General features: G+C 38.1%; 1 protein-coding gene and 1 long non-coding RNA gene across 4 annotated transcripts in view; one reads left to right on the top strand and one right to left on the bottom strand.

The window, feature by feature from the left end:
* The window catches only part of LOC144579894 (uncharacterized), a 112,706-nt gene that overhangs the window by 75,573 nt on the left and 12,275 nt on the right, over positions 1-24,858 (top strand). The gene's annotated exons all lie outside the window — the stretch shown is intronic.
* The window catches only part of VEPH1 (ventricular zone expressed PH domain containing 1), a 232,489-nt gene continuing 220,456 nt past the window's right edge, over positions 12,826-24,858 (bottom strand). For all 3 annotated transcript variants that reach the window (XM_008983589.5, XM_017965729.4, XM_002759456.6), the window contains 2 exons: positions 18,675-18,811; positions 12,826-14,471 (listed from right to left, as the gene is read on the bottom strand). In XM_008983589.5, coding sequence (XP_008981837.1) covers positions 14,235-14,471; positions 18,675-18,811 — 374 coding nt within the window. In that variant the 3' untranslated portion in view covers positions 12,826-14,234. The remainder of the gene's footprint in view (positions 14,472-18,674; positions 18,812-24,858) is intronic.

Genomic DNA, 24,858 nt, shown 5'->3' with positions numbered 1-24,858 from the left:
CAGCATTCTCTGGATGTTATTTTCCTTGTTTTTTTTTTTTTTTTTTTTTTTTTGAGACAAAGTCTTGCTCTGTCACCCAGGCTGGAGTGCAGTGGAACAATCTTGGCTCACTGCAACCTCCACCTCTTGGGTTCAAGCGATTCTCCTACCTCTACCTCCCAAGTAGGACGAATTACAGGTGCCCACCACCACACCTGGCTAATTTTTGTGTTTTTAGTAGAGATGGGGTTTCATCGTATTGGCCAGGCTGGTATCAAAGTCCTGACCTCAGGTGATCCACCTGCTTCTGCCTCCCAAAGTGCTGGGATTAGAGGCGCCCAGCCATGCTATTTTAGTTTCCTCTTCAGGAGGCTCTTTGCCCTCTTAAACTTTGTATCTGAAGTGGCCATGGTTGGCTCTGATCCTGTCACTAGAACCCAGAAACCTCTAAATTGCCACATATTGCCTGTGAGCCTGTCATTTCCAGTGGTTTGAAATGTAAAAGAAACTGGCTGGGCTTCAGCTTGGTTAATGGTGGCAGAGACCAAATATACATAGTTTTCATAATGACTTTTTCATTTTGGGGGACATCACATTTTTCACAGGGGCTTTTAGTTAAAATGAACAACAGAAACAAAACCTTCACAACCTCCCTAACTTCCTTTTTTGAAACTGATAGCCTGCATATGGAAATATATAGATAAGTAATGGAGAATCCTGATTCCACTTCAATAAGCTTTGTGAAAGATTGTTTGAAAGTAGAACAGTCTCTCCATTCCTCCACATTAAAATATATTCCTGATTCAGTTATGACTTACCAGATGCTGTCTGTCTGGGCCACATGGGTTTGAGCAACCACCCCTATTACTTTTATTTTTTTTCTATATACTAGAGTTGTGCTAGTGGTTTTCACTGAGGAATGTTATTTTAAAATATTGTAACTATCAGTTTGTTTATAACAGTCTGTAATCCATGTTTTTTTAAAATTCCTTGTTATTCATTTAATCTGCTGTAGTGCCCTTTTGCCCATCCCCTGGCCCTTCTACCCCTTCAAACTAGGCAGAAGGCATCCATTGCCTCAGAAAAAGAATGGTGAAAAGAAATTAGAAGTAACAGTAAGCTGTAAGTTTCAAAACTCTATTCTGAAGCTTACAGCAGAGTTAATACATTGAGAAAAATAGGGTTAAGTCTCAAAGGTCAGGATTAATTTTTTTTTTTTAGACAGGGTTCTGTTCTGTCAGCCAGGCTAGGGTGGGTGTGTTACAATCATTGCTTACTGCAGCCTCAAACTCCTGGGTTCAAGTGACCCTCCTGCCTCAGCTTCCTGAATAGCTGGAACTATAGGCGAGTGCCATTGCATCTGGCTAATAGAAGTCAAAATTTTGAGTTTAAAAAATTCATAAGTCTGGCTGCGTGTGGTGGCTTACATATGTAATCCCAGCACTTGGAGAGGCCAAGGTGGGAGGGTTGCTTGAGGCCAGAAGTTTGAGGCTGCGGTTAGTTATAATTATGCCACTTCACTCCAGCCTGGACAACAGAGTGAGACCCTGTCTCTAAAAACATAAACAAAAATTTTAAAAATGCATAACTCTGAAGAACTAGAATATGAATCTTGTGGCATAAATAATATATTTGGAAGAATACTTGTTACAAAGAGAAACTAGAAAAAATGTGAATAAACAGAGAATATTCTGAGTTTGACTGGGTTTATCTTGAATCAATGAATATTGCTTTTTTTGCTACCAAGTGAAATGGGATCCAGCACTCAAGGCATAATTAATTGAAATATAAGGAAATAGAGAAAATTATATTATTTGTATGTTTGAATTTGTAACTAGGGTTTATACCCTTACGTATCCTTTTGAAACATGCTGTTGTCCTTAGGGAGAGATATTGAAGCTGTTGTTGCTATATTACAGTGTTCTCTTTGTAAGGCCCTATAGGAAAAAATCTTGCGTCTCCACATTGGGAGAGCTTTTCTTCCTCTGGGCAACTGGTTTATTTTTAGGCTGGTGAAACTCTGACTCATGAATCTGATTGAATGCCTCTCTTAACTGGATGCATGAAAGCAAGGTGTCAACTTTGAATGCTATTTTTTGCTGGGGATGAGTTTTATCTACTTAACCTTATCCCAGTGACTATTCTTCCCACTTTGTTTTACTTTTGCCATTATGTCTTTACATACTCTCAGTCTGGTTACTTACTCTCAGACTTCCTGGGAAGCAGACTCTGAGACAGTGTCTAAGGTGCAGGATGCTTATTAAGGAGCACCCCTGGGACCAACACCTGCAGAAGGAAGTGGAGAGGAATCAGGACTGGGCAGGTGGAGAAACTGAGCTTCAATGTGGCCCCAATGAGGAGAGCTCTGCAGAATGGCCCCTTAGAGTTGTCTCAACTTGGGCTTGAACAGCCAGGTCTTTACACTCTCCCATCAACTATTCACTAGATGTCAGCTGCCCCAGGCATGACCTTGGCCAGGAGGCAGTCTTGAGGGGAATGACAGGTGAGGCTGCCTGCCAACAGCAGTCCCAGCAGCTGGGACACCAGGTCCTTCACTGAGGGACATTGGTGATGTCTCAGTGCCCACCATACTTACTTTGAAAACTCCAGTAAAGTAAGTAATTAAAGTTAAGTGACTTTTATGTTGTCTCATATTAAGTGTGATCCTGAGTCTTGGCACATGTCTTTGACTGTGTGAGTGTGAAAGGCGAGGTCTAAAATATAAGAAAATTATATTCTTCCTTCAACATCCAGCATATTATCAACTCTTCAGTGGAGGTTTAATTGAATCCCCAGGCAGAGCCAGAAGCCCCCTCCTCTGTCTCCATCATTCCCCCACATCATGGTGTTGTGATCTCTACAAAACAGCTTCTTTCACAGAAAAGACTTCCCTCAAACCTGATCCCCTCTGAATGCTCCCTTTATCATGAATGGGGCTACTGCCATTCATGGTGCCAGGATTCTGGAGACAGTTCCCATCAATCACCACGTCCTGCAATTTGCCCTTCTAAAATCTCTCTCTAACCCTCCTTTTCTCTCTATTTCCAGTACTGTTACTTTCTTTCAAGCTTTCATTAGACCTCTAGCCTGGACTATTGTAATAGTCTTCTATTTTCTCCCAGTTTCTCTTATTGCTTTCTCAGCAATCCATTCTCTACATAGCAGCTAGAACCATCTTATGGAATTGCAGACCTAATCATACCATCCCTATTTAAAACCCAACAATAGCTCTCCCACAAGCTGGCATGACTTGCCCATCTCCCAGCTTCACCACCCTCATCCACCACATTAGGCTATTTTTGTTCTTATAAGGTGCTGCATGTCTTTTCTCTCCAAGGTCTTCTCACATTCAGTTCTTTCTGGTCTGTTTTTCTTCTACCTCTCCCTTCAACTAGTAACTCCCTGTGCATCTTTCAGATCTCAGGCACATGTCTCTTTTTCCAGGAAGCTATCCCTAACTTCCTAAGTAGACTAGACCTCTCCTTTCTCAATCTCATATCAGCTGTGCTTTTTTGTAGGATAGGTTGCATGGCAATTTCATAATTAAGAACATACTTGAACGTTTTTCTCTTCTACTAGGATATGTATCATACAAAGTTTGAGACATCTTGTTTGCCTCAGCATTTCTTATGCACAGCACAGGTCCTGCACATAGGAGGCACTTTATGTATGGATTTACTTATTAAATAAAATAGACTTATTGTCTTGGTCCCTTTGGGCTGCAAAAACAAACTATCTTAGACTGGGTAACTTATAAACAACAGAAGTTTATTTCTCACATTTCTGGAGGCTGAGAAATCCAACATCAGGGTGCTGGTAGATTTGCTGTCTGGTGACGGCCCGTTCCTCATAGCTGATGGCTTCTAGCTGTGTCTTCATATTGGGAAGGGCAAACAAGCTCCTCTTGGCCTCTTTTATAAGGGCAAGAGCCCTCATTATCTAATCACCTCCCAGAGGCCCCACATCTTAATACCACCGAATTGGTATTAACATATACTACGACCTAATGGTTTTGACATATAAATTTGAGAAGCCAGAGCGGGGGGGGGGGGCACAAACATTCAGATCATAACATTTATCATTTAGAAAATGTTATCATTTAACATTTAGAAACATTATGAGTTTCTAAAAGGCATGGACAATTTATTTATTTTATTTATCATTTTTGAGTCCCCATTCCCTAGTTATGTTGGATGCTCAATAAATGGTCTCTCTTTTGTTCCCTCCCTCCTTCCCTCCCTCCCTTCCTCCCTTCCTCTCTCTCTGTCTCTTTCTCTCTCCTTTCTCTTTCTCTTTTTTGAGATGGAGTTTCACTCTTGTCGCCCAGGCTGGAGTGCAGTGGTGTGATCTGGGCACACTGCAACCTCTGCCTCCCGGGTTCAAGCAATTCTCCTGCCTCGGCCTCCTGAGTGGCTGGAATTACAAGTGCCCACCACCATGCCCAGCTAATGTTTTGAATTTTTAGTAGAGATGGAGTTTTGCGATGTTGGGCAGGCTGGTGTCAAATCCTGACCTCAGGTGGTCCACCCGCCTGGCCTCCCAAACTGCTGGAATTACAGGCATGAGCCACCATGCCCAGCCCCTCTTTCTTTCTTAACAGGGTCTTGCTATATTGCCCAGGCTGGAGTGCAGTGGTTATTCACAGGCACAATTATACTGCACTATATCCTTGAACTTCTGGGCTCAAGTGAACCTCCTACCTCAGCCTCTTGAGTAGGCAGGACTATAGGTGTGTGCCACCATGCCTGTCTAATAAGTATTTGCTGAATGAATGTTTGAATCAAACTATGTAAAACATTGTCTTGGGAAAGAGGGAGCAGACATTATGTCTGGCTGCAGGAGAGAGAACGATGGAAAGGCAGAACTTTTCAGAAAATAATTATATGTTATGAATAACCTAATGGGAACCATATTTGAGCATTTCTATTCAATGTTTTTGGGTTTTGAATGATCAGATGATTATGAATAATTTTTATGATTTTAATAGTTTTTGCTATTTTCTGCAATTGTTTTCATAAAGAGAAAAAATTTATTTTAAAAAGATATGAACTGATGATAAAGTAATGAGCTCTCTGTCCCTGGAAGGGCTTGAGCAGCTGGGAATGCCACCTGCCAATGGTGACAAGCAAGGGACTTCTCCGTGGAGCAGGGAGGTTGGGCCTGGCAAGTGCTAAGATTCTTCCAACTCCAATAGCCTGTGATACTGTTAACTGAATGATAAATGCCAAATCTCCTTGCTTAGAAGAACTTGGCCTAGTTTACTTGGCTGCCTCACATTCTGCTAGTGGCTTCATTACATTGGAACTTTATTGTGTCACTATTGGCCGCAGTGGAATTTGATTTGTATTTACCTGAGGATGGTACAACAGGATTTCAGGATTTGATAGTATTTCTGGAGATGATAGTATTATAGTGATATCAAAAATATGAATATATAGGTGAGAGTTGTTTATGTGGAAAGGTATAAGATACCCTTCCATGAAGACTTAGGGAGAGTCCTGATGAAAATGTTCTCAAATCAACACAAATCCTTAGTATTATGGTTAATTTTCCAAAACAGACATTTTCAGACTGTGGTTTTGGCTAAATTTTAAAAATGGACCTTATTCTGATTTTTGTGTTTATGAGCTAGTTTGGCAAACAGAATCATTGTTTCTCTCTATTAAGAGAAATGACATTTAGACTATTTCCTCATATAGCAGTAGCTCTGAATTAAGAGGGAACAGAACACTCCTAAAGGGAATCTGGTGCATAGAAGTGGATCTTGAGAGAGAGAGAGAAGGAGAGAGAGAGAGAGAGAGAGAGAGAGGAGATATAAATAGAATATAAGATAATGAAGTAATAGGATTGATTTCTACAAAACACATGTAAAAACAATAGTTCTGTTGTCATAATACCTGTTTAATAGTAAATGTGTATATATATATATGTGTTATGGATATTCTACTAAGGTGAGTGAAATGGTAGTTAAAAATAAGGCAAAAAATAATTCTAAAATAATTTAAAAAAGGAAACATTAAAATTTACTATTATTATCATCCACTCCCCCTCAATTTCCAATGTGGTCTCATGGAACGCTGTTATTCCTAGGCACAAATGAGTCTACCATGTGTTTGAGTACGTTACATTTTCACATTATTTGAATACTTTATAACTCTTCTAGACTCTCAGTACCAAAGTGAATTCTAACCATTTTATTGCTTGAAAGATAGAGAAAATGTATTTTTAAATTTGATGTAAGATTTTCAAAGATTTTTCCATAAAGTCATAAATAACTTATATAAACACAATGCATCTGATTATCATTTTATAGAAAGTTCCAGGATTTCCAGCCCCCATGCTCTCAGAAGGTTTTTCTCTGAAGTTGACAAATTCAATATGTACTGGGGTTGGGGAGCAAGGGACATAAGAAGAATGTTCATATGGAAGGTGCTCTGCCGAGGCTGGGGTTCTCATGGTGGGACCCAGGAGCTAAGGTTGTCATCAGAGCTGGCTGCCTGTTGTGCTGAGTACATGGCTATAAACCCTTGCATAACTGGGGAATAGAAGGACATCCATGAGGAGGTGGACATCTGTTTCATCAAAGCACATTTAACGGACCCCCCCTTACCTATGCAAGTACCTATAAAAACCAAGCCATAAGAGTTGTCTTGCTCTTCTGAAGTTCATGCAGCCCCCACCCATTGTACTCATTCTGCTCTGTGTTTCCCACTGCTCTTCCTTCTTCTCCAACTTCCAACTTGACTCCAGGCCTTGCCTTTCTACTCCTGTCTTTGGTATGGTAGACTTTGAAGGTCTCTTCTTTAAATGCTCCTCCTACTTGATCTGGAATTCCTCTTCAGACACCATTCTAATTTCAACCATAGGGTCCCCAATCTGTGATAGTGGATAAAAGACATATATTTTTATCGTTTTGGGTTTTATATTTAAGTCTTTAATCCATCTTGGGTTGTTACATATGGTATAAGGAAGGGGTCCAGTTTCAATTTTCTGCATATGGCTGGCCAGTTTTCCTAGCACCAATTATTGAATAGGGAATCCTTTGCCCTTTGCTTGTTTTTGTCAGGTTAGTTGACGATCAGATAATTGTAGGGGTGCAGTCTTACTTCTGGGTTCTCTATTATGTTCTGTTGATCTATGTATCTGTTTTTTTACAACTACCATGCTGTTTTGGTTACTGTATCCCTGTAGTATAGTTTGAAGTCAGGTAGCATGATACTGCCAGCTTTGTTCTTTTTGCTTGGGATTTCCTTAGCTATTTAAAATCTTTTTTGGTTCCACATGAATTTTAAAATAGTTTTCTTTAGTTGCAAGAAGAATGTCAGTGGTAGTTTAATAGGATTGAATCTATAAATTGCTTTGGGCAGTATGACCATTTTCACGATATTGATTCTTTCAATTTGTCTTTCCATTTGTTTGTGTCATTTCTGATTTCTTTGAACAGTGGTTTTTAGTTCTTGTAGAGATCTTTCACCTCCCTACCTGTATTCCTAGGTATTTTATTCTTTTTGTGGCAATTGTGAATGGGAGTTTGTTCCTAATTTGGCTCTTGTCTTGACTGTTGAATGCAAGTAATATTTGCACCTTGATTTTTTATGTTGATACTTTGCTGAAGTTGTTTAGCCGCTTTAGAATCTTTTGGACTGGGACTATGGGGTTTACTAGGCAATATTATTTAGGCACAGGCAAAGATTTCATGGCAAAGATGCCAAAAGCAATTGCAACAAAAGCCAAAATTGACCAATGGGATCTAATTATACTACAGAGCTTCTGCACAGCAAAATTAACTATCAACAGAGTAAACAGACAACCTACTGAATGGGAGAAAATTTTTGCAAACTGTGCATCTGAAAAAGGTCTAATATCCAGCATCTATAAGGAACTTAAATTTACAAGCAAAAAACAAACAACCTCATCAAAAAGTGGGCAAAGGACATACAGGTACTTTTCAAAACAAGACATACATGTGGCCAACACTCATGAAAAAAAGCTCAACACCATTGATCACTAGAGAAATGCAAATCAAAACCACAATGAACTACCATCTCACACCAATCAGAGTGGCTATCATTAAAAAGGCAAAACAAACAAACAAACAAACAAACAAAAACAGATGCTGGCAAGGTTGTGGAGAAAAAGGCACACTTTTACACTGTTGATGGGAGTATAAATTAGTTTAACCATTGTGGAAGACAGTGCAATGATTCCTCAAAGAACTACAGGCAGAAATACCACTTGACCTAGCAATCCCATTACAGGGTATATACCTAAAGGAATATAAATTATTCTTTTATAAAGATACATGCACATGTTTGTTCAATGCAGCACTATTCACAATAGCAAAGTCATGGAATCACTCTAAATGCCCATCAGTGATAGACTGGATAAAGAAAATGTGGTACGTGGAATACGATGCAGCTATAAAAAGGAACAAGATTATGTGCTTTGCAGGAACAGAAAACCAAATATTGCATGTTCTCTTTTATAAGTGAGAGCTAGACGGGGAACAACACACAATGGGGCCTTTCAGAGAGTGGAGGATGGAAGCGGTGAGAGGATCAGGAAAGATAACCAGTGGCTACTAGGCTTAATACCTGGATGATGAAATAATCTATACCACAGATCCCCCATGACACAAGTTCACCTATGTAATAAACCTGTACTTGTACCCCTGAACTTAAAATAAAAGTTAATAAATAAAAAGATATACCATGTGCACCCCCAACTGCCATCTCTGCCATCTTGACCCATTCTTTACCCAGCTTCCCTTTCAAGGATGTGCTTGGATAAAGGAGAGCACAGGCTGAGGGGACATAGAGACACCAGCAACATGGCTTGTATGTGGACATTAGTCATCCTTAGTCCTGTCAAAAGAGAGAGTAAGCAACCACAGGAAGAGCTGACCTCATACCTTTGAGGATGGGTGCATTGGGGGCATTTTAACCATTATGTTTTAAAATTTCTTACACTTGCAATATGCTTTACTGTTCACAAAAATGTTAACATATAATTTTGATTACTATGAAACAAACTTGTGTGGAAGTCTTAATACTTCCTTTTGCTAACTGCTTTACATTTTCTTCCCCACACTTAAATATCTCTGAAATGGGTACGTGTTTTACGATAACTGTCCACTGGGAATGGCTATGATGGGGTTTCTGTCATTGTCTATAGATGTGCAAATGCCATCTTAGCTCTTTGTGTTGTCACATTTATACACATATGTGGATGGTTGACAGCACATGGGCTAATTGCTGTTTGCTATGTCTTAAACAGGTTACAATTTGGTTTGACTTTGAAACATAAAGTTATCATGCATGCAGAAAAGCACAGAAGCAGAGGACTGGGATGAAATGTGATATTAGTGAACCAAAGAGCTGACATTGAGGTGATCACAGTTCCATATGGTCTTGCAAAGCAACCACTGAATGTTTTGCCTAAAAAGGAAGACATCAACATGTAATTATCATTAAGGCATGGCATCATAGTTACTTAATGGTACATGAAAACTGGAGTGTCTTTTCAAGCACCTATTATTTAAAGGTTCTCTGCTGGTTAAGTTTATGCTTTTATACAATATTGGTGCCTCTACCACTCTGTAGATAGTATTATCCCCAGTCCACGAATAAAAGATGAGTAACTGGCTCAGGTTGGTAATCTAGTTTTGATAGAGTGAGGGCTTGACTCTTCATGAGCCTGTGCTTCTTTCCCTCCTTGGTAGATGTCTTGCTGATTTTCCAACCCCTTTGTCTTTCAGGAGCATCTTTGGGAAAGATTTGTCCAAAGGGATCTATACTCTGGTCTATTCTGAAACAAGATGACAGTTTGTTTTTTTTCTTGGTTTCTCACCTAAAAATTTAGGTTTTGGGAACTGGAAATCCTTATTAGGGCATTTAAGCCATGGTATTTATTTCTCTGCAATGCACTTTGAATTCAGCTCACATATTCTTTCAACTTATCTCATAATTGTTTCCAAAAGTGGGTAATGCTTCCTTAAACATGGAATCTTTATTTATGTCTGAGAATAAGTCAGCACCACAAACAGGTCAGTACCACTTAGGTGCCTATGGAAAGTAGGTGAGTTGAAGATGACCCAGTAAATGCCCTTTGACATTACCAACCAAGAATTTTATAGAAAACTCAGTATTAGAAAAGTATTGAACATTTGTTTTTACCAAACTCCAGGTTCTCAAGAAATAGCTAGATGAGCTTTTCATACATAAACATTTATATTTCCAATGCTATCTGGGAGGGAAAAAGAATAAAAATTAAATTAAAATGAAAACCACTTCAGTTTCTTTCCATGATTATAATTTTATTCATACCAACATTTTTAAAGTGGTTTCTTTTTAGATTGGGATCAGAAATGGCAGCCCTCTTGAGAAACGCCAGTCTGTGGCAAACTCACCAGCAACCAGGATGGAAGTGCCAGAAATATTCATGGGAAGCTGATGATTCTGAAATTCCTAGTGTGATTCTGCAGCCAGGAGAATTTAGCTGCATTTGATATTACTAGAAAGTTCATTATTTACACTTCACACATTTACTTCTTTTTAGATCTGGTTCAAAGACACTGAGAGTTATGTTCTAGATTACAGGCATCCAATTAAGTAAATCACAAAGACCTTTTAACAAGTAGTAAAAATAATTCTTTCCCCACAAATTGAGCTGAGCGGGGCCGTTTTCTTCTTTCTTAGGCCAAGCACGCCAAATAGCCACTGTTTTACCACGAGCTCTCTGCTATGAAAGTTTTAAGCACATTGTTGGTATTCAAATTGTGAATAGCTAATGCAAGGTCACCTAATACTTTGTCAGTGTTTGTCTGTTACCAGTTGTTCCTAATTGACTAAAACAGCTAGAGTTATTCACTGACTCTAAAGAACGGGGTGGTAGGTAGGTTTTAAAATAATATTTAGAGAATCATTTACAGCTATACTCACTCTCATCCTTTTCCTCCTCAACTTCATAGGAGTTGTCCATCTAATTCAAGGTGAGTCCCCTTTCTATACCCTGAATATATACATCAAAATTAAATTTACCATCTGCCTTACCTCTCAAACTGTTGCTTTTGAATTTTCTATTTTGTGAATATCACCATCATCATCTACCAAGTTTCCCAAGCAAACACTTAGGGATCAGAAGAAACTCTTTTCTTTCCATTCCCAAACTTCAGAGCCATTCAATCCACCAGTGTTCTGTCCATTTTACTAAATCAATATTTTTCCTGCCTATTTATTTATCTCTGTTTCCTTTGTTACTACATCAGTACAGGTCCTCACTACCTTAGAAAAGCCTCCCAAATGGTCTCCCTGCTATAATTTTTTATATTCTTATAATCCATTCTCTATATCACTATTAAGGTTATCTTTGTAAATGCAGATATGCTTAAAACCTTTTAATGGTGCTTCATCATCTTATTTTTGAAGTTTTTTCTTTATGTTGCCACACAAATTAATGCTTCATCATGTTAAGGAAAAAGTTTAGACCCTTGGCATGGAATCAAATCCTACATCATATAGTCCTGCACATCTTTTCAGCATCACTTTGAACCATTTTCCATACACCCTTTATGTTTCAACCTTAGAGAAAAACTTACCATTTTACAAATGGACCATGTTTCCTCCCCTTCTGCATTTGTAAGGTGGTTCACTCTACTGACCATTTGCTCCTTGTTTGCCCAAGGCAGTCCCACTAGTTCTTTAAGACTAGTTCATTTTCAGTCACCTCTGGGAAGCAGTGAGAGAATCTACTCTGAGTTTGAAGTCACTTACAATGGTGCCTTCACTTGTGTTTCCACAGGACCCTGTACATACCTTCATCAAGACACTTGCCACATAGTACTTATATTTCTGTTGTACATATATATCTATTCCACTAAACTTTAAACCCCTTGAAGAGAAAAACTGTGTCTTTTATCTCTGTGTCTCCAAGCCAAGCATGCACCTGCTGCTTAGTAGGTGCTCAGTTAATTGCTGCTGAATAAAGGAGTTTTAATCCTTATTGTTTCTGGAAACTTTACTCAAGCAAAGTAATTTTGTTCCTCTTTCCTTGTTTATTTTAAACTCCTTCATCTTTCCCTGGAGTCTTACTCATTTAAAAAAGAGCAAGAAAACACATGCTCCATCTTAGCCCCTTCATCATAGGCCCATTTTGTTGAAAAAAAAAAAAAAAGTCCAATTATATACTCCTAACCTGTTGACTCCCAGCCTGCAAAAGGCTGATGTTTACTCCCTCACTCCAACGGAATTGTTCTTACCAATGACACCAATTGCTTCCTGATTATGAAAGCCAGACTTTATCTTAAGTGATTACTCTTCAGGATTTCAATTTGTTGCCCTGTCTGTTTTTCCTGAAAGCTCCTTATTAATTTAGCTTTTGTGATATCATTTCCCCTGATCTGCATCTTCTCTGAACACTAATCAGCTATGCCAGCTGCCTTTGCTTAAATGCTGGTGTCTCAAAGAACCCTTATTAATTCTTTTGTCTTCTTATTCTCTCTGGGTAATTTCGTGTAATTTTGCATCATTGGTGACTACCTATATATCCAGTGATCCTGAATTTCAACCTCCAGAACTCTATTTCCAATGTGTAATAAATTCCGTGACTCACAATACCCTCAAACTTTAAACGCTCAAAATTGAATTGTTTCATTTCGCAAACATGGCCCCTTTTATGTTTCCTATCTTAGTAAGTTAGCAGGAGGGTCAAGGTGTTGACCATTCATAATCTTTCTCCAAGTTTTATACTAGACTACATAATAAATACATTTCAAGGAAAAAGTTATCCCCTGCAGGTAGCCCAACTTAGCTTTTGTATTAGTTATCACTGCGTAGCAAATCACCACGATTTAGCATGTAAAACAGCATACGTTTATTATCTGAAAGTTTCTGTGGGTCAGCACTCCAAACATGGTTTAGCTGGGTCCTCTGCTCAGAGTTTCACAAAGCTGCAACCAAGGTGTTCGCTGGGGCTGGGCTTTTATCTGAGGTTCAGATGCTTCTTCCAAGATCACATGGTTGTTGACAAAATTCCGTTTTTTGCAGTCATAGAACTCATGGCAGCTTGATTATTTAAGGCCAGTAAGAGAGAGAGTCTCTGACTTGTTCATCCTCTTTAAAAGGACTAGTCTGATTAGGTCAGGTCCACCCAAGTTAATTAAAGCCGACTTTGATTAACTCAGAGTTGGCTGATGAGAAACCTTATGCACATCTGCAACATCTCTTCACTTTTGCTACATAATATAACATAATTATGGGAGAGATGACCCATCAGTTTTGCCATATTCTGTTGGTTAGAAGCAGGTTACAGGTCCCGCCCACAATCGATGGAAAGAAGACGATACCAAGGCATGAATCATTGAGGATCACTCTAGAATTCTGTCTATCATAGGGTAATTATGTGTGCGTGTGTGTGTGTGTGTGTGTAGTGAAAAGAATAGATGTTTGTAATTTGGAGGTATTAAAATGTTGAATACAAAGAAAAAATTGTGGAACTTTAAAGTCTTAAATTTTAATGGAGATGGCACATTATCTTAAAGATGGAGAAAATGGCTTTCTATGTTTATTGCATATTACACTTACTGCCTTGGGCAGGATATATGTCCAAGCATCTAAACTATAGATTATATTATATGAACTTAAAGGGAATAATTAAATAAGTAACTCTGAAAGACAAATATTTAATGACATAACTGGCTTGATTTGAGAAGCATTTTAGCGTGTGTTAGCCTCATTTGTAGTAAGAGAGGATCATGTAATTTTATGTCTGTAAGTAAGTTATATGGTTTTTCTCAGTATAAATTAGTTCAATATTTCTAACAGTTTTTTTTATTTTTCTTTTAATACCTTTGGCATACTGTGATTTTCATCAGAAGTGCTAATCTTACCTCAGGATGGGTGGTTCAAGCATCTTTTCATGTTGCTTTCTCACAGTTTTAAATGACATATCTACAGAAGTTCTTTTATCAGTGACTTTTCCCTTCCTGGCCCCATGCCATCTGAGGGCATACTCTCTAGCTCTCTCTCTCTTTTTTTTTTGTAGGCATCAGATATATTCTGAAATCAATACTAAAGCTGTTAGAGTATGACATTTACTAAGAATCCTGCCATTTTAGGCCCTTCTTCTTAAAGGACAACAATTCCATCGGCATTTAGTAAAAAACAACATGGTTTGGTAAATTTAGCTCTTTTTCTTGACATTGGCAATGATCATACAATGCCTGTGGTATATAATTGTCGTGACTGACTTGTAAATCCCTACAGATATGTGGTTACTTCTCTACTTTCCCTCTCTTTGGCTTGGGCAACTGCCACGTTGATGCACTGGAGCCATTCTTCTGCATTCTTCTCATCCTTGGCCTTAAAGACATAGGTTTTATTGTCTGTGAAGATTTCAAAAGCCCGAGGGAGAGAGCGATCCCTGCGTTTCTTGGCCACAGCTTTCACACTCTGTACTTTGCTGAGTTCTATTGGGCAGTCATCAGGGTCATCTTTCTGAAATGCATGGGAAGAAAAGAACATGGGCTGGCTGTTACTGTAGGCAAGGATCTGTGACTACTGGATAATTTTCTAAGAGGGTCAGAATCCTTTCACCTTTTATGGCGCAAGACCTTTGTTATTTTGGGTGCTAAGACCTCAGAATCATTAGAATAACGGAAGGAGTGAGCAATCAGGCCTTTGCTAGTGTGCACAAGATAACTAATTTATAGAATGTTATTATAAAGTGATATTGGAAAAATTCAGAGTTATTTCATTTTCTATTGATGTTATATTAATAGAGCAAGGTGCAAGGGTACAATCTGGAGTGCCATTAACTTATAATTTCAAATAGCTTGGGCGGTATGAAATTGAATTTTCCTTTGTGCTACCTCTGAGAAGGATTTTGCCAAATCCTTAATTGAATAAAGAGGTTTCTAGTGTTTGCATAGACCAAACTGTTTTTGAAACTCTCTATAGCTTTGGAAGCATGCTTTGTCTACATAGTAAGCGAAGGAATATTTAATGATGTTGCATTTGCCTTGTATTAAAGCAAAGTATAAGGATCTCTACAATACCAAGGTTATCACACTTGGCTAATATGAATAATTTTAAGGGGCCAAATATTTCTTTAAAGCAATTTCATGTCTTTAACATGAATACATTTTGTCTACCAAAGAAAGCACCTATGGTTGAGAATCTTGCCAATTATCCTTGCCTACCTCTCCTCTTGGAATCACCCTCCTTTCACTTTGCAATGAAAAAGCATCCTCCTCACTCATCTTGTGCTCTCTATAATGTTTTGTCCAATGTGAAAGAATCTCAGAAGCACCAAGCAAAAAAGAAATTCCAACTATTGATGTTAGGGAAGTATCCATCCACCAAGGCAATGTAATCACTCCTCATCTATTTCATTATGAGATGCATTTTCAATAGTATTTCAATTTTTAATGTTTAATAATCATTAAGTTTGGCATTATACTTATGGATTTTCATGAAGGATACAACTTTGTAAAAAGATAACTGAATCATAAAAAATAACAGAGATGGATGGTCATAAGAAGTTAAAACAATTAAATTTCAATTTATAGTTTTACTTCAGTGAAAAAATGAAATGCCATTCAGGATAAAATGCTGTGATAGAGGTAGAACAGAAACATGATTAAAAAAAAAAAGAAACAATGTGAAAGTTTCTATTTAAAAAAGAGCTAATTTGTATATTAAAAATAGATAATGTTAGATATTAAACTGCTATAGTATTTTAATCCAATGGTTACATTTAATGGAGAGATGTAATCCTTTTGTTTTAAAATGTTAATATTTACAATTCAACAGAAATAACAGTCTGGGCAAGTGTTTAAACTTATGATAAAAGTGTTGCTACAACTTAAAATGCTGCAAGGTATTACATAGATTTTTTTTCAAAATTCTTGTAGGGTACACAGGATAAAGTTTGAAGACATAAACACTAGACAATACTTTATTAGCTTAATTTGGTTTATAGTAAGTCTCTGACAGTAACAAAATTGCATTTCTTTGAAGTAGTCTGTAGTACAGAGATTGATAAATGAAGGACTGATTAAGAAAATTAAAAGTTACCATAGTAATTTTAAGATGGACAGTCAATCAACTGAGATAGGAATAGACAGAAAGTCAAAGGACACTATTGCCTAGCTGGTTGGTGGAGATCAAGACCTTAAAAATACAGAAGTGAAAGAATAGAGAATTTCATTAGAGTCTTTTAACCTCAGTTCTCATTTTAAAATGCACATTTCTTTCATTTAAAAGGGGCCCTTTCACACGGATTCAGCAGGACTGTTGACCACTGGTAGGTTATTGTTTCCCTGGAGATTAGAGGTATTTTGCTGTGGCCTTCATGCTATATTAAATTATTTCCCACTATTTGAGCCACAATTTTTGTCAGAGTTGTGGAATGTGAGGCCATTATTTCCTGATAAACATGTCAAACATGTTAGCTAATTATAAAATTGCTTTTTCTTTAAACTTATTTAAAAGCCATGAATCAGAAAGTATAAAGGTCATTATTTGAGTTTAGAAAAACTTTTATGGATTAACTCTGCTTTGTCTTAAGGGATCTGGAAAATCATTACATCTTTATTTCTATTATTGATTTCTGGAATAAAAACAGAAAATTCAGATAGTCATTTTAAATACTTTAAACATGCTTTAGTGGGAACCTATGCTAAAAAAAATGTTTCTTTAAATCTCCAATAGCTTCTAAATTGAACTGCCATAATACTTGCCTTTAGAAAAGATGTTCAGCCACAGAAAAGTCCATCTGTATATGGTATAATACACACAGATGAATAAAGTAACATGAATACACAGTAGGTATCACAAAAATATTCTTTTTCATGCAAAAAGTTAACAGAAGACTTATTAATTAAAAAAGCACTGGTCAGAATTTGCCATAATTCATATATATGATACTTGATTCTTGTTGACTAAAATGTTCAAATAAGTTTTATAATGAGTACTCTAAATATATAGTGAATATGACCAAGAATGAATTATAATTTTTAACTAATTGAATATTTTTCATTAATTGATCCAGACAGTTTAGTTTATGTGATTGTTATATTTATGTGTCAACTTGACTAAGCTAATGGGTATCCAGACAGCTGGGAAAGCATTCTTTCTGCATGAGCTGTTTTGGCAAGAGGCCGGCATTTGAATTAGAGTACTGAGTGAAAAAGATCCATGCTCACCATTGTGGGTAGGCATCATCCAATCTATTGTGGATCTGAGTAGGATAAAAAGTTGGAGGAAAGGTAAATTTGCCCTCTCTTCTTGAGCTGAGATATGCATTCTCTCTTGCCTGTGGACATCAGAGCTCCTGTTGTTTTGGGTCTTCAGACTCTGGAACTTACAACCCTCCCTCAACTAACCTTCATACCCTGGTTCTCAGGCCTTTGGCCTTGGACTGGGAGTTATATCATTGACTCCCTTGATTCTCTGGTCTCAGGACACAGACTGAATTACACCACCAGTTTTTCTGTTTCTCCAGCTTGCACACAGCATATCATGGAACTTCTCACGTTCCATAATTTCATGAGCCAATTCCCATAGTAAATCTCTTATATGTCTTTATATATCATATTATATATATATATATATATATATATATATATATATATCTCCTTTATATATCTGCTTCTATGGAGATCCCTGGTCAGTACAGTTTACCACTGGCTCTGTATTTTAAGTATACACGGGAAGCAGTAAACTCATTTAAGAACCTGCTTTGGTGTAACACTGCCAGGTCTTGACCCCAGTTGTACCTTTCTCACCTTAGTAGCTCTATCCTTGGACAATCCAATCAGTTTCTTTGACTCAGTTTCCTCATCTGTAAAATGGCAGTAATAGCAGTGCTGGCCTAATACGATTGTTTTGAGGATTGTTTGAGGCAATCCAAGGTGTGGCATGATAAGCACTGAGAAAATGCTAGTCATTATGATTATTTTCTAAAATAGCCAAGAAGTAGGTCAAGATTTGATTCCTCTTGATCCTGCATCAGTAGAGTTTAATGATAAATAAAACCAATTTGAAAAGAAGATAACTTTGCATTATTGATTGGAATAAAATGCTACTTCAGAGGCTTCCCACTGAAAATTCACAATATGGATAATTACTGAGCATCCTATTCAAAGGGAAAATTATATTAAATAAATATTTATTAATTTGATCATTATTATATTCACTAACTGAATATTAAATAGATGAAAGACAGTAACATTTTAATCAGAATTAAACTTTGTTGACTATAAAATGTACCTAAAGTAAATCAGCCTCCATTTTTTCCTCCTTGCCTATGTCCTCCTTTTTTGGAACCCCACTTCAAAATATTATAGTTATAAAAAAAGTCAGAGCCAATATCATAAGTCGTAAATTTGTGTACATGGTCCAGAGGAAACAAAGGGCCTGGTCTCTGAGTCGAGACTGAGTAGTCCTTATGCAGTTCATCTTCTAAAACTTAAGTCAACTAAAACAAACTTCCATAATAAACTGGAGGGGACAGTGAACCAACTAACATAGGAATAAACAGACTAGACACAGACATATGTAATGAAACAATGCTGTAAGATGGTGAAATGGAGATGGAACAATTATCAAAGTTTAAACTCAAGACACAATGTCTAGCTAATTGGCGGAGATTAAGACCTTAAAAATGCAAGTGTGAAAGATGATGGAGGAACTTACAGACTTTCCTTTTTGAAACAGAAGTTGATTTCCAGCCAGTGTAAAATAACGTGTTTTCCACCTTTTGATGAACTTCCATCTGACTTGCTTCTCTTTAAGTTTTCCTTCTATGAGAGGCTGGCCATCTTGATTTATAACTGTTGAAGGTAGCAGAATGATCAAGCCATTTATTTTCCATTATTTATTTGGCAGGTGATCAAAAGTCAGAACTGTACAGTGTACTAGAACCCAGTTAGCATATCCGGAAAGTAGGCTAGTAAATTATGAATTCGGTTAACCTTTCCTCCTTTGTCCCTAAAAGAACAAACAATTCAGTTATGACAATGGAAAAGTGTTGAAAGCCCTCATTGACATTTTCAAAAGGAATTGGCTCACACAAAGAGCATCTGGTTAGCAGTATTTAAAGTTTATTGGGATATCTAGCTTTCTGTGCTTGGCTTCTCTGTTTCGTGGTGTTCTGTTTCTGATGTTGGAATGACCAAATTAATTTGGAACAGTTTGAAATTTTGGCACAAAGTACCTAGTATGCCATAAGCTTCATTTTGATTTTGCCACTAACTAGGTAATAAAAAACAAATTTCCATGCTTTATGACACATGAACTGCTGGAAATATAGCTTTAAAAATAATCATAAACCCAAGGATATTTAGCTATTTGGCAGCAAAAGTCAATGCAAGACTCCAAAAGACATGTTTCCTAAAGCCACAACACTAAGCAGCAAAGGCAAACTTACTCAACACTTGTACATACTATTCTCACTCTCTGGAACACACGTATTCTCTCTTCCCTCTCTGTACTCCCATCTTCACCTAGTCAACAACTGATCATTTCACATTTCAACTTAAATGTTGCTTCCTTTGGGAAGGCCTCTCCAAATCCAGATGAGGGTAGTTTTCCCCATATGTTCTCATGGCACAAGGCATGTTTTTATATATCAGGAGTTATCATTTGTAGATAGATATTAGTGTTTATCTGATTAATATCTTTCTGTCTCATTCAGTTGGAAGCTCCACAAGGGAAGAGTCTTTGGTTTGTTTAGCGTTGAACCACCAAGCATCTAACATGATGCCTGGCAAATAGTAGGAAGTCTATAAATATTTGTTGACTGAATGGATTAATTTTACATTGAAGCAGAGTGTGCATGATTGCAAATGATCACAGAGGATCCATTGCAGTGTCAGAGTTTAGATGCTGAACTAAAGAATTTTATTTCTTTTGCCAACAACATAAGATTCACTCTTCTAATTCAGATAGAAACATCTGATTTCAGTGGGAAGGGGCAATGGAAAGCTCAATCTGTAGTAGGACAATATTTATTTATATACATTTATCTTCAATTTTCATGGCACCTTGAAAGCAGTAAGATTTGTTCCATCGCTTTGAAAAAATTCTGGATAGTGCCTGTTTGACCATATGAATACAACCTGCCCTTTGTATGCTACCATTTCTTTTTTCTGATATAGTTCTAATAATTGCCTCACAGGACTGTCCACCTTCACAGAGCATTTTTAGTATATAAATAATAAAACGTACAGTTTTTTTTTTTTTTTGAGCGGGGGGACATAGTCTACTCTGTCATCCAGGCTGAAGTGCAGTTGCACAATCTCTGCTCACAGCAACCTCCAACTCTTGGATTCAAGTGATACTCCTGCCTCCGTCTCCCCAGTAGCTGGGACTACAGGCGATCACTACCACATTTAGCTAATTTTTGTGTTTTTAGTAGAGACAGGGTTTTGCCATGTTGACCAGGCTGGTCCCAAGGTCCTAGCCTCAGGTTATCTGTCTGACCCAGCCTCCCAAAGTTCTGGGATTACAGGTGTGAGCCACTGTGCCTGGCTGAAATGTAGAGTTTTCATAAACAAAGTACTACTAAGGCTAGTTTATTTATTTATTTATTTATTTTTGGATGACTATGCAATTGGCTGTTCCAGAGTCAACTCCAAATTAAGGCTAAAAACTGGCCAGGTGCCTTGACTCATGCCTGTAATCCCAGCACTTTGTGAGACTAAGGCGGGTGGATCACCTGAGGTCAGGAGTTTGAGACCAGCCTGGCCAACTTGGTGAAACCCCACCTCTACTAAAAATACAAAAAAATAGCCTGGTGTAATCACAGGTATTTGGGAGACTGAGGCAGGTGTAATCACAGGTATTTGGGAGACTGAATTGCTTGATCCCAAGAGGCAGAGGTTGCAGTGAGCTGAGATCACACCACTGTCCACCAGCCTGCAGCAGAGTGAGACTCTGTCTCAACAACAACAACAACAAAAAGAAAACACTAAAAATACATATCAAATAATGAAATATATTGTAAGATAGTGATAAGGGCTATGATGAAAATAGAATAGGGAGTAAGTGACTTGGGAATATGGTGTGCATGCATTTGAGTGATCAGGAAAGAGCTTGGATGTTCAAGGTTTGATCTGAGACCTCAGTGATGAGACCTCAAATCTTCTGAGAAGCTCCAGTGGAGGCTACTACTGAGCACAGAAGAGGCAATGGAAAGCAGGAACTTATAATTAATATCAAGAGTGTAATTTCAGAGTTCTGCTTTGCTTTGATAGGAATTGTCTGATGTGTGGAGCATTCTTAAAGCTAGTAATGCTCTTTGCAAATTTAAATTTTCCATAAACATGGTGGTTTCCTTTGTGCAACCACATCTACAGAGACTTCAGTGAAAGCATTTAGGCCACTGTGCCTCCCCACTGGGTTACACTTTCCTTGAGAGCAGGAACAGCTTTAACACAGTGTCTGCCTAGCCTAGAGGCTCAGTAAATATTAACAGTGCAACGTTGAGTCATAGAGGGTGCAGCAGCCTATCTAGGAAAAAAGATTTCAAGAGGTGAGCCAAGTGGAGAAAAAAGGGGAAAAATAAGTAACAAACAACAACAACAAGAAAATACCCAAGCTGAAATTAATTTTGAAAATTTAAAAATACCAATTTTTCATATTTTCAAGTGAGAGAAAATGGTAATCTAATTGTTATATTTGAAGATTTTGAATATTAACTTAGAAGATTTAGATTTGAATCCTCTAAACTATAGTTTTCTAATCAGCAAGCGAAAATAATAATGGCCACCTCCTTAACAGGAACACTGGGAGGTCAAAACTCAAAAGAAAAAATTTATGTGAAGACGCTAGTAAATAGAACAGCATAAGGCATGACTCCCTCACCCTAGCCACACTTTTAGCCAAAACTTTACAGTTTGTGATCACTGCTTCCTTGCCATGTTTTTTTCTTTTCTTTTCTTTTCCCCCTAGACAGGGTCTTACTTTGTCACCCAGGCAGGAGTGCAGTGGTCATGTTTTGGCTCACTGCAACCTCTGCCTCCCTGGCTCAAGTGATTCCTCCACCTCAGCCTCCCGAGTAGCTGGGACCACAGGTACACACCATCACACTTGGCTAATTTCTTGTAGGTTTTGTACAGTCAGGGTTTCATCATGTTTCCCAAGCTGGTACCATGGTTCTAATGGCAAGATGATTTAATGCAATGTAATTTAATAATGATACATTTTTTGTGTCTCAGTCTTTCATATTTACTCAGAGAAACATTTGAAATAGTTATGATATCTGAGATAATTTGAAATAATGATTGACTTAGGTAATATTTAAGTACATGGATCCTTTTGGATCTGACGTAGAGGATTAGCTACTTTCTCAAGGCAGATCCAGATATTTCACTTGTGTGAGAAAAGTTTACAAGGAACACTTGGCAAAATTGTTGGAGTCCTTAAAGACATGGGGTGAATCGGATACAATGGCTATGATGAGAGAGTCAAGACAAAATGATAGGCTTTCTAACAACAAAGGATGAAGGAGTTCAGAGACAAACTGGGAAGCAAAGACTTCTCATTACAGCCCAGTGAAAATTAGCCTTAGGGGAAAAAAAATCAATGGAAAGGGTTTTAGGAAGGAAATGTTACCAGAACTTAAAAGAAGCTGAATGTTAGGCCCCAAATTTAGGCATTGGAGTCAGTTTCAGAGAAGTCAGTAAAAGCCAAGCTGTTTGGAGCTATGAGATTAACTTAAAACTAATTTCAAAAAACAAAACAAAACAAAATTTTTCTAGCTGCTACACCATATCCCAAAACCTTTTTTTTTTTTACTATTATGTCTAACATATGCATGGCTGGATACGTGTAATTTTAAAGGTCTGTTGTCCATAGTACATCCTTTTAAGCAAGGGATTCATATATAATATCACAGCCTCTTCACAGCTAAAACAAGAAACGAATTTTTTTTTCTAAGATTATCATATTCCATTTGAAAAGTAACATGTGGAATGATACTATGAGGTACTCATTAGGGTGGAGCGGTGCTGAGGTGGGAGGGTTGCTGGAGCCTCAGAGGTCAAAGGGTGCAGTGAGCTATGATCATATCACTGCACTCCAGCCTGGGTGACAGAATGAAATGCTGTCTTTTGAAAAAAACAAAACGAAACAAACAAAAACACCAAAAAACAAAGCACCACAATTTGGCTAGGACATTCTCTATTAACATGGATCTGTTTGTTTGTTTTTCTTTTTTTTTTTTTTTGAGGCGGAGTTTCGCTCTTGTTACTCAGGCTGAAGTGCAATGGCACGATCTCGGCTCACTGCAACCTCCCCGTCCTGGGTTCAGGCAATGCTCCTCCCTCAGCCTCCTCAGTAGCTGGGATTACACGCATGCGCCATCATGCCCAGCTAATTTTTTTGTAGTTTTAGTAGAGACGGGGTTTCACCATGTTGACCAGGATGATCTCGATCTCTTGACCTCGTGATCCACCCGCCTCGGCCTCCCAAAGTGCTGGGATTACAGGCTTGAGCCAATGCGCCTGGCCTGTTTGTTTCTTTAAATATCAACTGGCTGTAAAAGCTATGGGTTATTAAATTGAATTTCCTAGTTCAACTGGAACCGAAACTGTTACTGGGTTTATCAACTTGAAAGTTTTTCAGAATGCTAATACAAATGTTTATATGTTAATTGTATCCATTTTCTGCACCAAGTTAAAAATATTTGTTGATTAAAAAATGAATTGTGAAGGTGTTGATCTTATTTAACATGAAGTTGATGAGTAAGTATAATAATAGGTCTCCTAGAGCTGAGAAAATCCACAGCAGAAGAATAAAAAATAAAGAATATTCATCTGTTCATTTATCAATCATCCATCCATCCCGTATGTATTTTGAGCACAGTTAAATTTTAAGACACTATGTTTGGACCTGAGGGGTTACAAAATCCCCCTCACAGGGAGCTTTAATTTATCATCTAGGGAAGGTAAAGCATTTTATAAATTCTACTGCTCAGTGTAGAGTTTGTCAAGTGCCACCGAGAAGTATAAGCCACGTGTTATAGCATCGGAAGAGTGGAAATTCCACTTCTAGTTGGGACAAGGTGACATGAGAGCTGGGCCCTGATGAAGAAGAGAGAATTTTCCTGATAGAGTGCAGAAAAGGATCGTGGGAGCAAGGTAGCTGTGTGAGGGAAACACACAAAAGACACTGAAGAAGCCAGAAGAATCAACAAACTCAGAAGCGAGTATGTAAGGCAGTTGCTCTGGAATAGTCACGAGCTGAGGGCTGAGGGTAGAGGTCAGTTCAAGGTTTTCTAGGTGTAAGATCCAGGAAAGAAATTGGGTATCAGTGATAGGGATGTCATATTGGACTTTATGGGAAAGTTTTTCTGAAGCCCCATTAGAAAGGACTAAGGAGGGGCCTAGAGAATGTGAGGGTCCAGCCATCCAGGCATGAAACCTCATGGGCCCCAGATGCAGTCAGTGATGTATCATGCAGGGTCTTGACGGGAAACAGATGGCATCTCGAGCTGAGCAATTGAGGAGAGTTAATACAGAGATTATTTACTCAGGTGTGGGCAAGTTGTAGGAAAAGCACCATAGTACTCTGGGGGCAGCAACCATACAAGCCTAGTGCCCTTCTGCCTGAAGAGGAAAAGGCAGAGAACAGTTAGGACCCAGTGGGAGACTGTATGGAGAGCACTGTTCGATAGGAGCTGTGGCCTGAAACAGAGGACACTGTCGACCTTCAGTGTCCAAGCAGGTGTGGGAGCCAGCAAATCAACAACTCAATTTCACCCTCCTACCTCCCTCTGACCTCCTACTGGTGTCCCCAGTGGTGGAAGGTACCTGAAAGCCAGAGGTAAAGGAGGCTATTGACATAGTCACTGCATGGCAGCCTGTGGACATGGAGC

This window comes from Callithrix jacchus, chromosome 17 (assembly GCF_049354715.1).
Source record: "Callithrix jacchus isolate 240 chromosome 17, calJac240_pri, whole genome shotgun sequence".
Lineage (NCBI taxonomy): Eukaryota > Metazoa > Chordata > Mammalia > Primates > Cebidae > Callithrix > Callithrix jacchus.
This window is presented reverse-complemented; position numbering and strand designations above follow the sequence as displayed.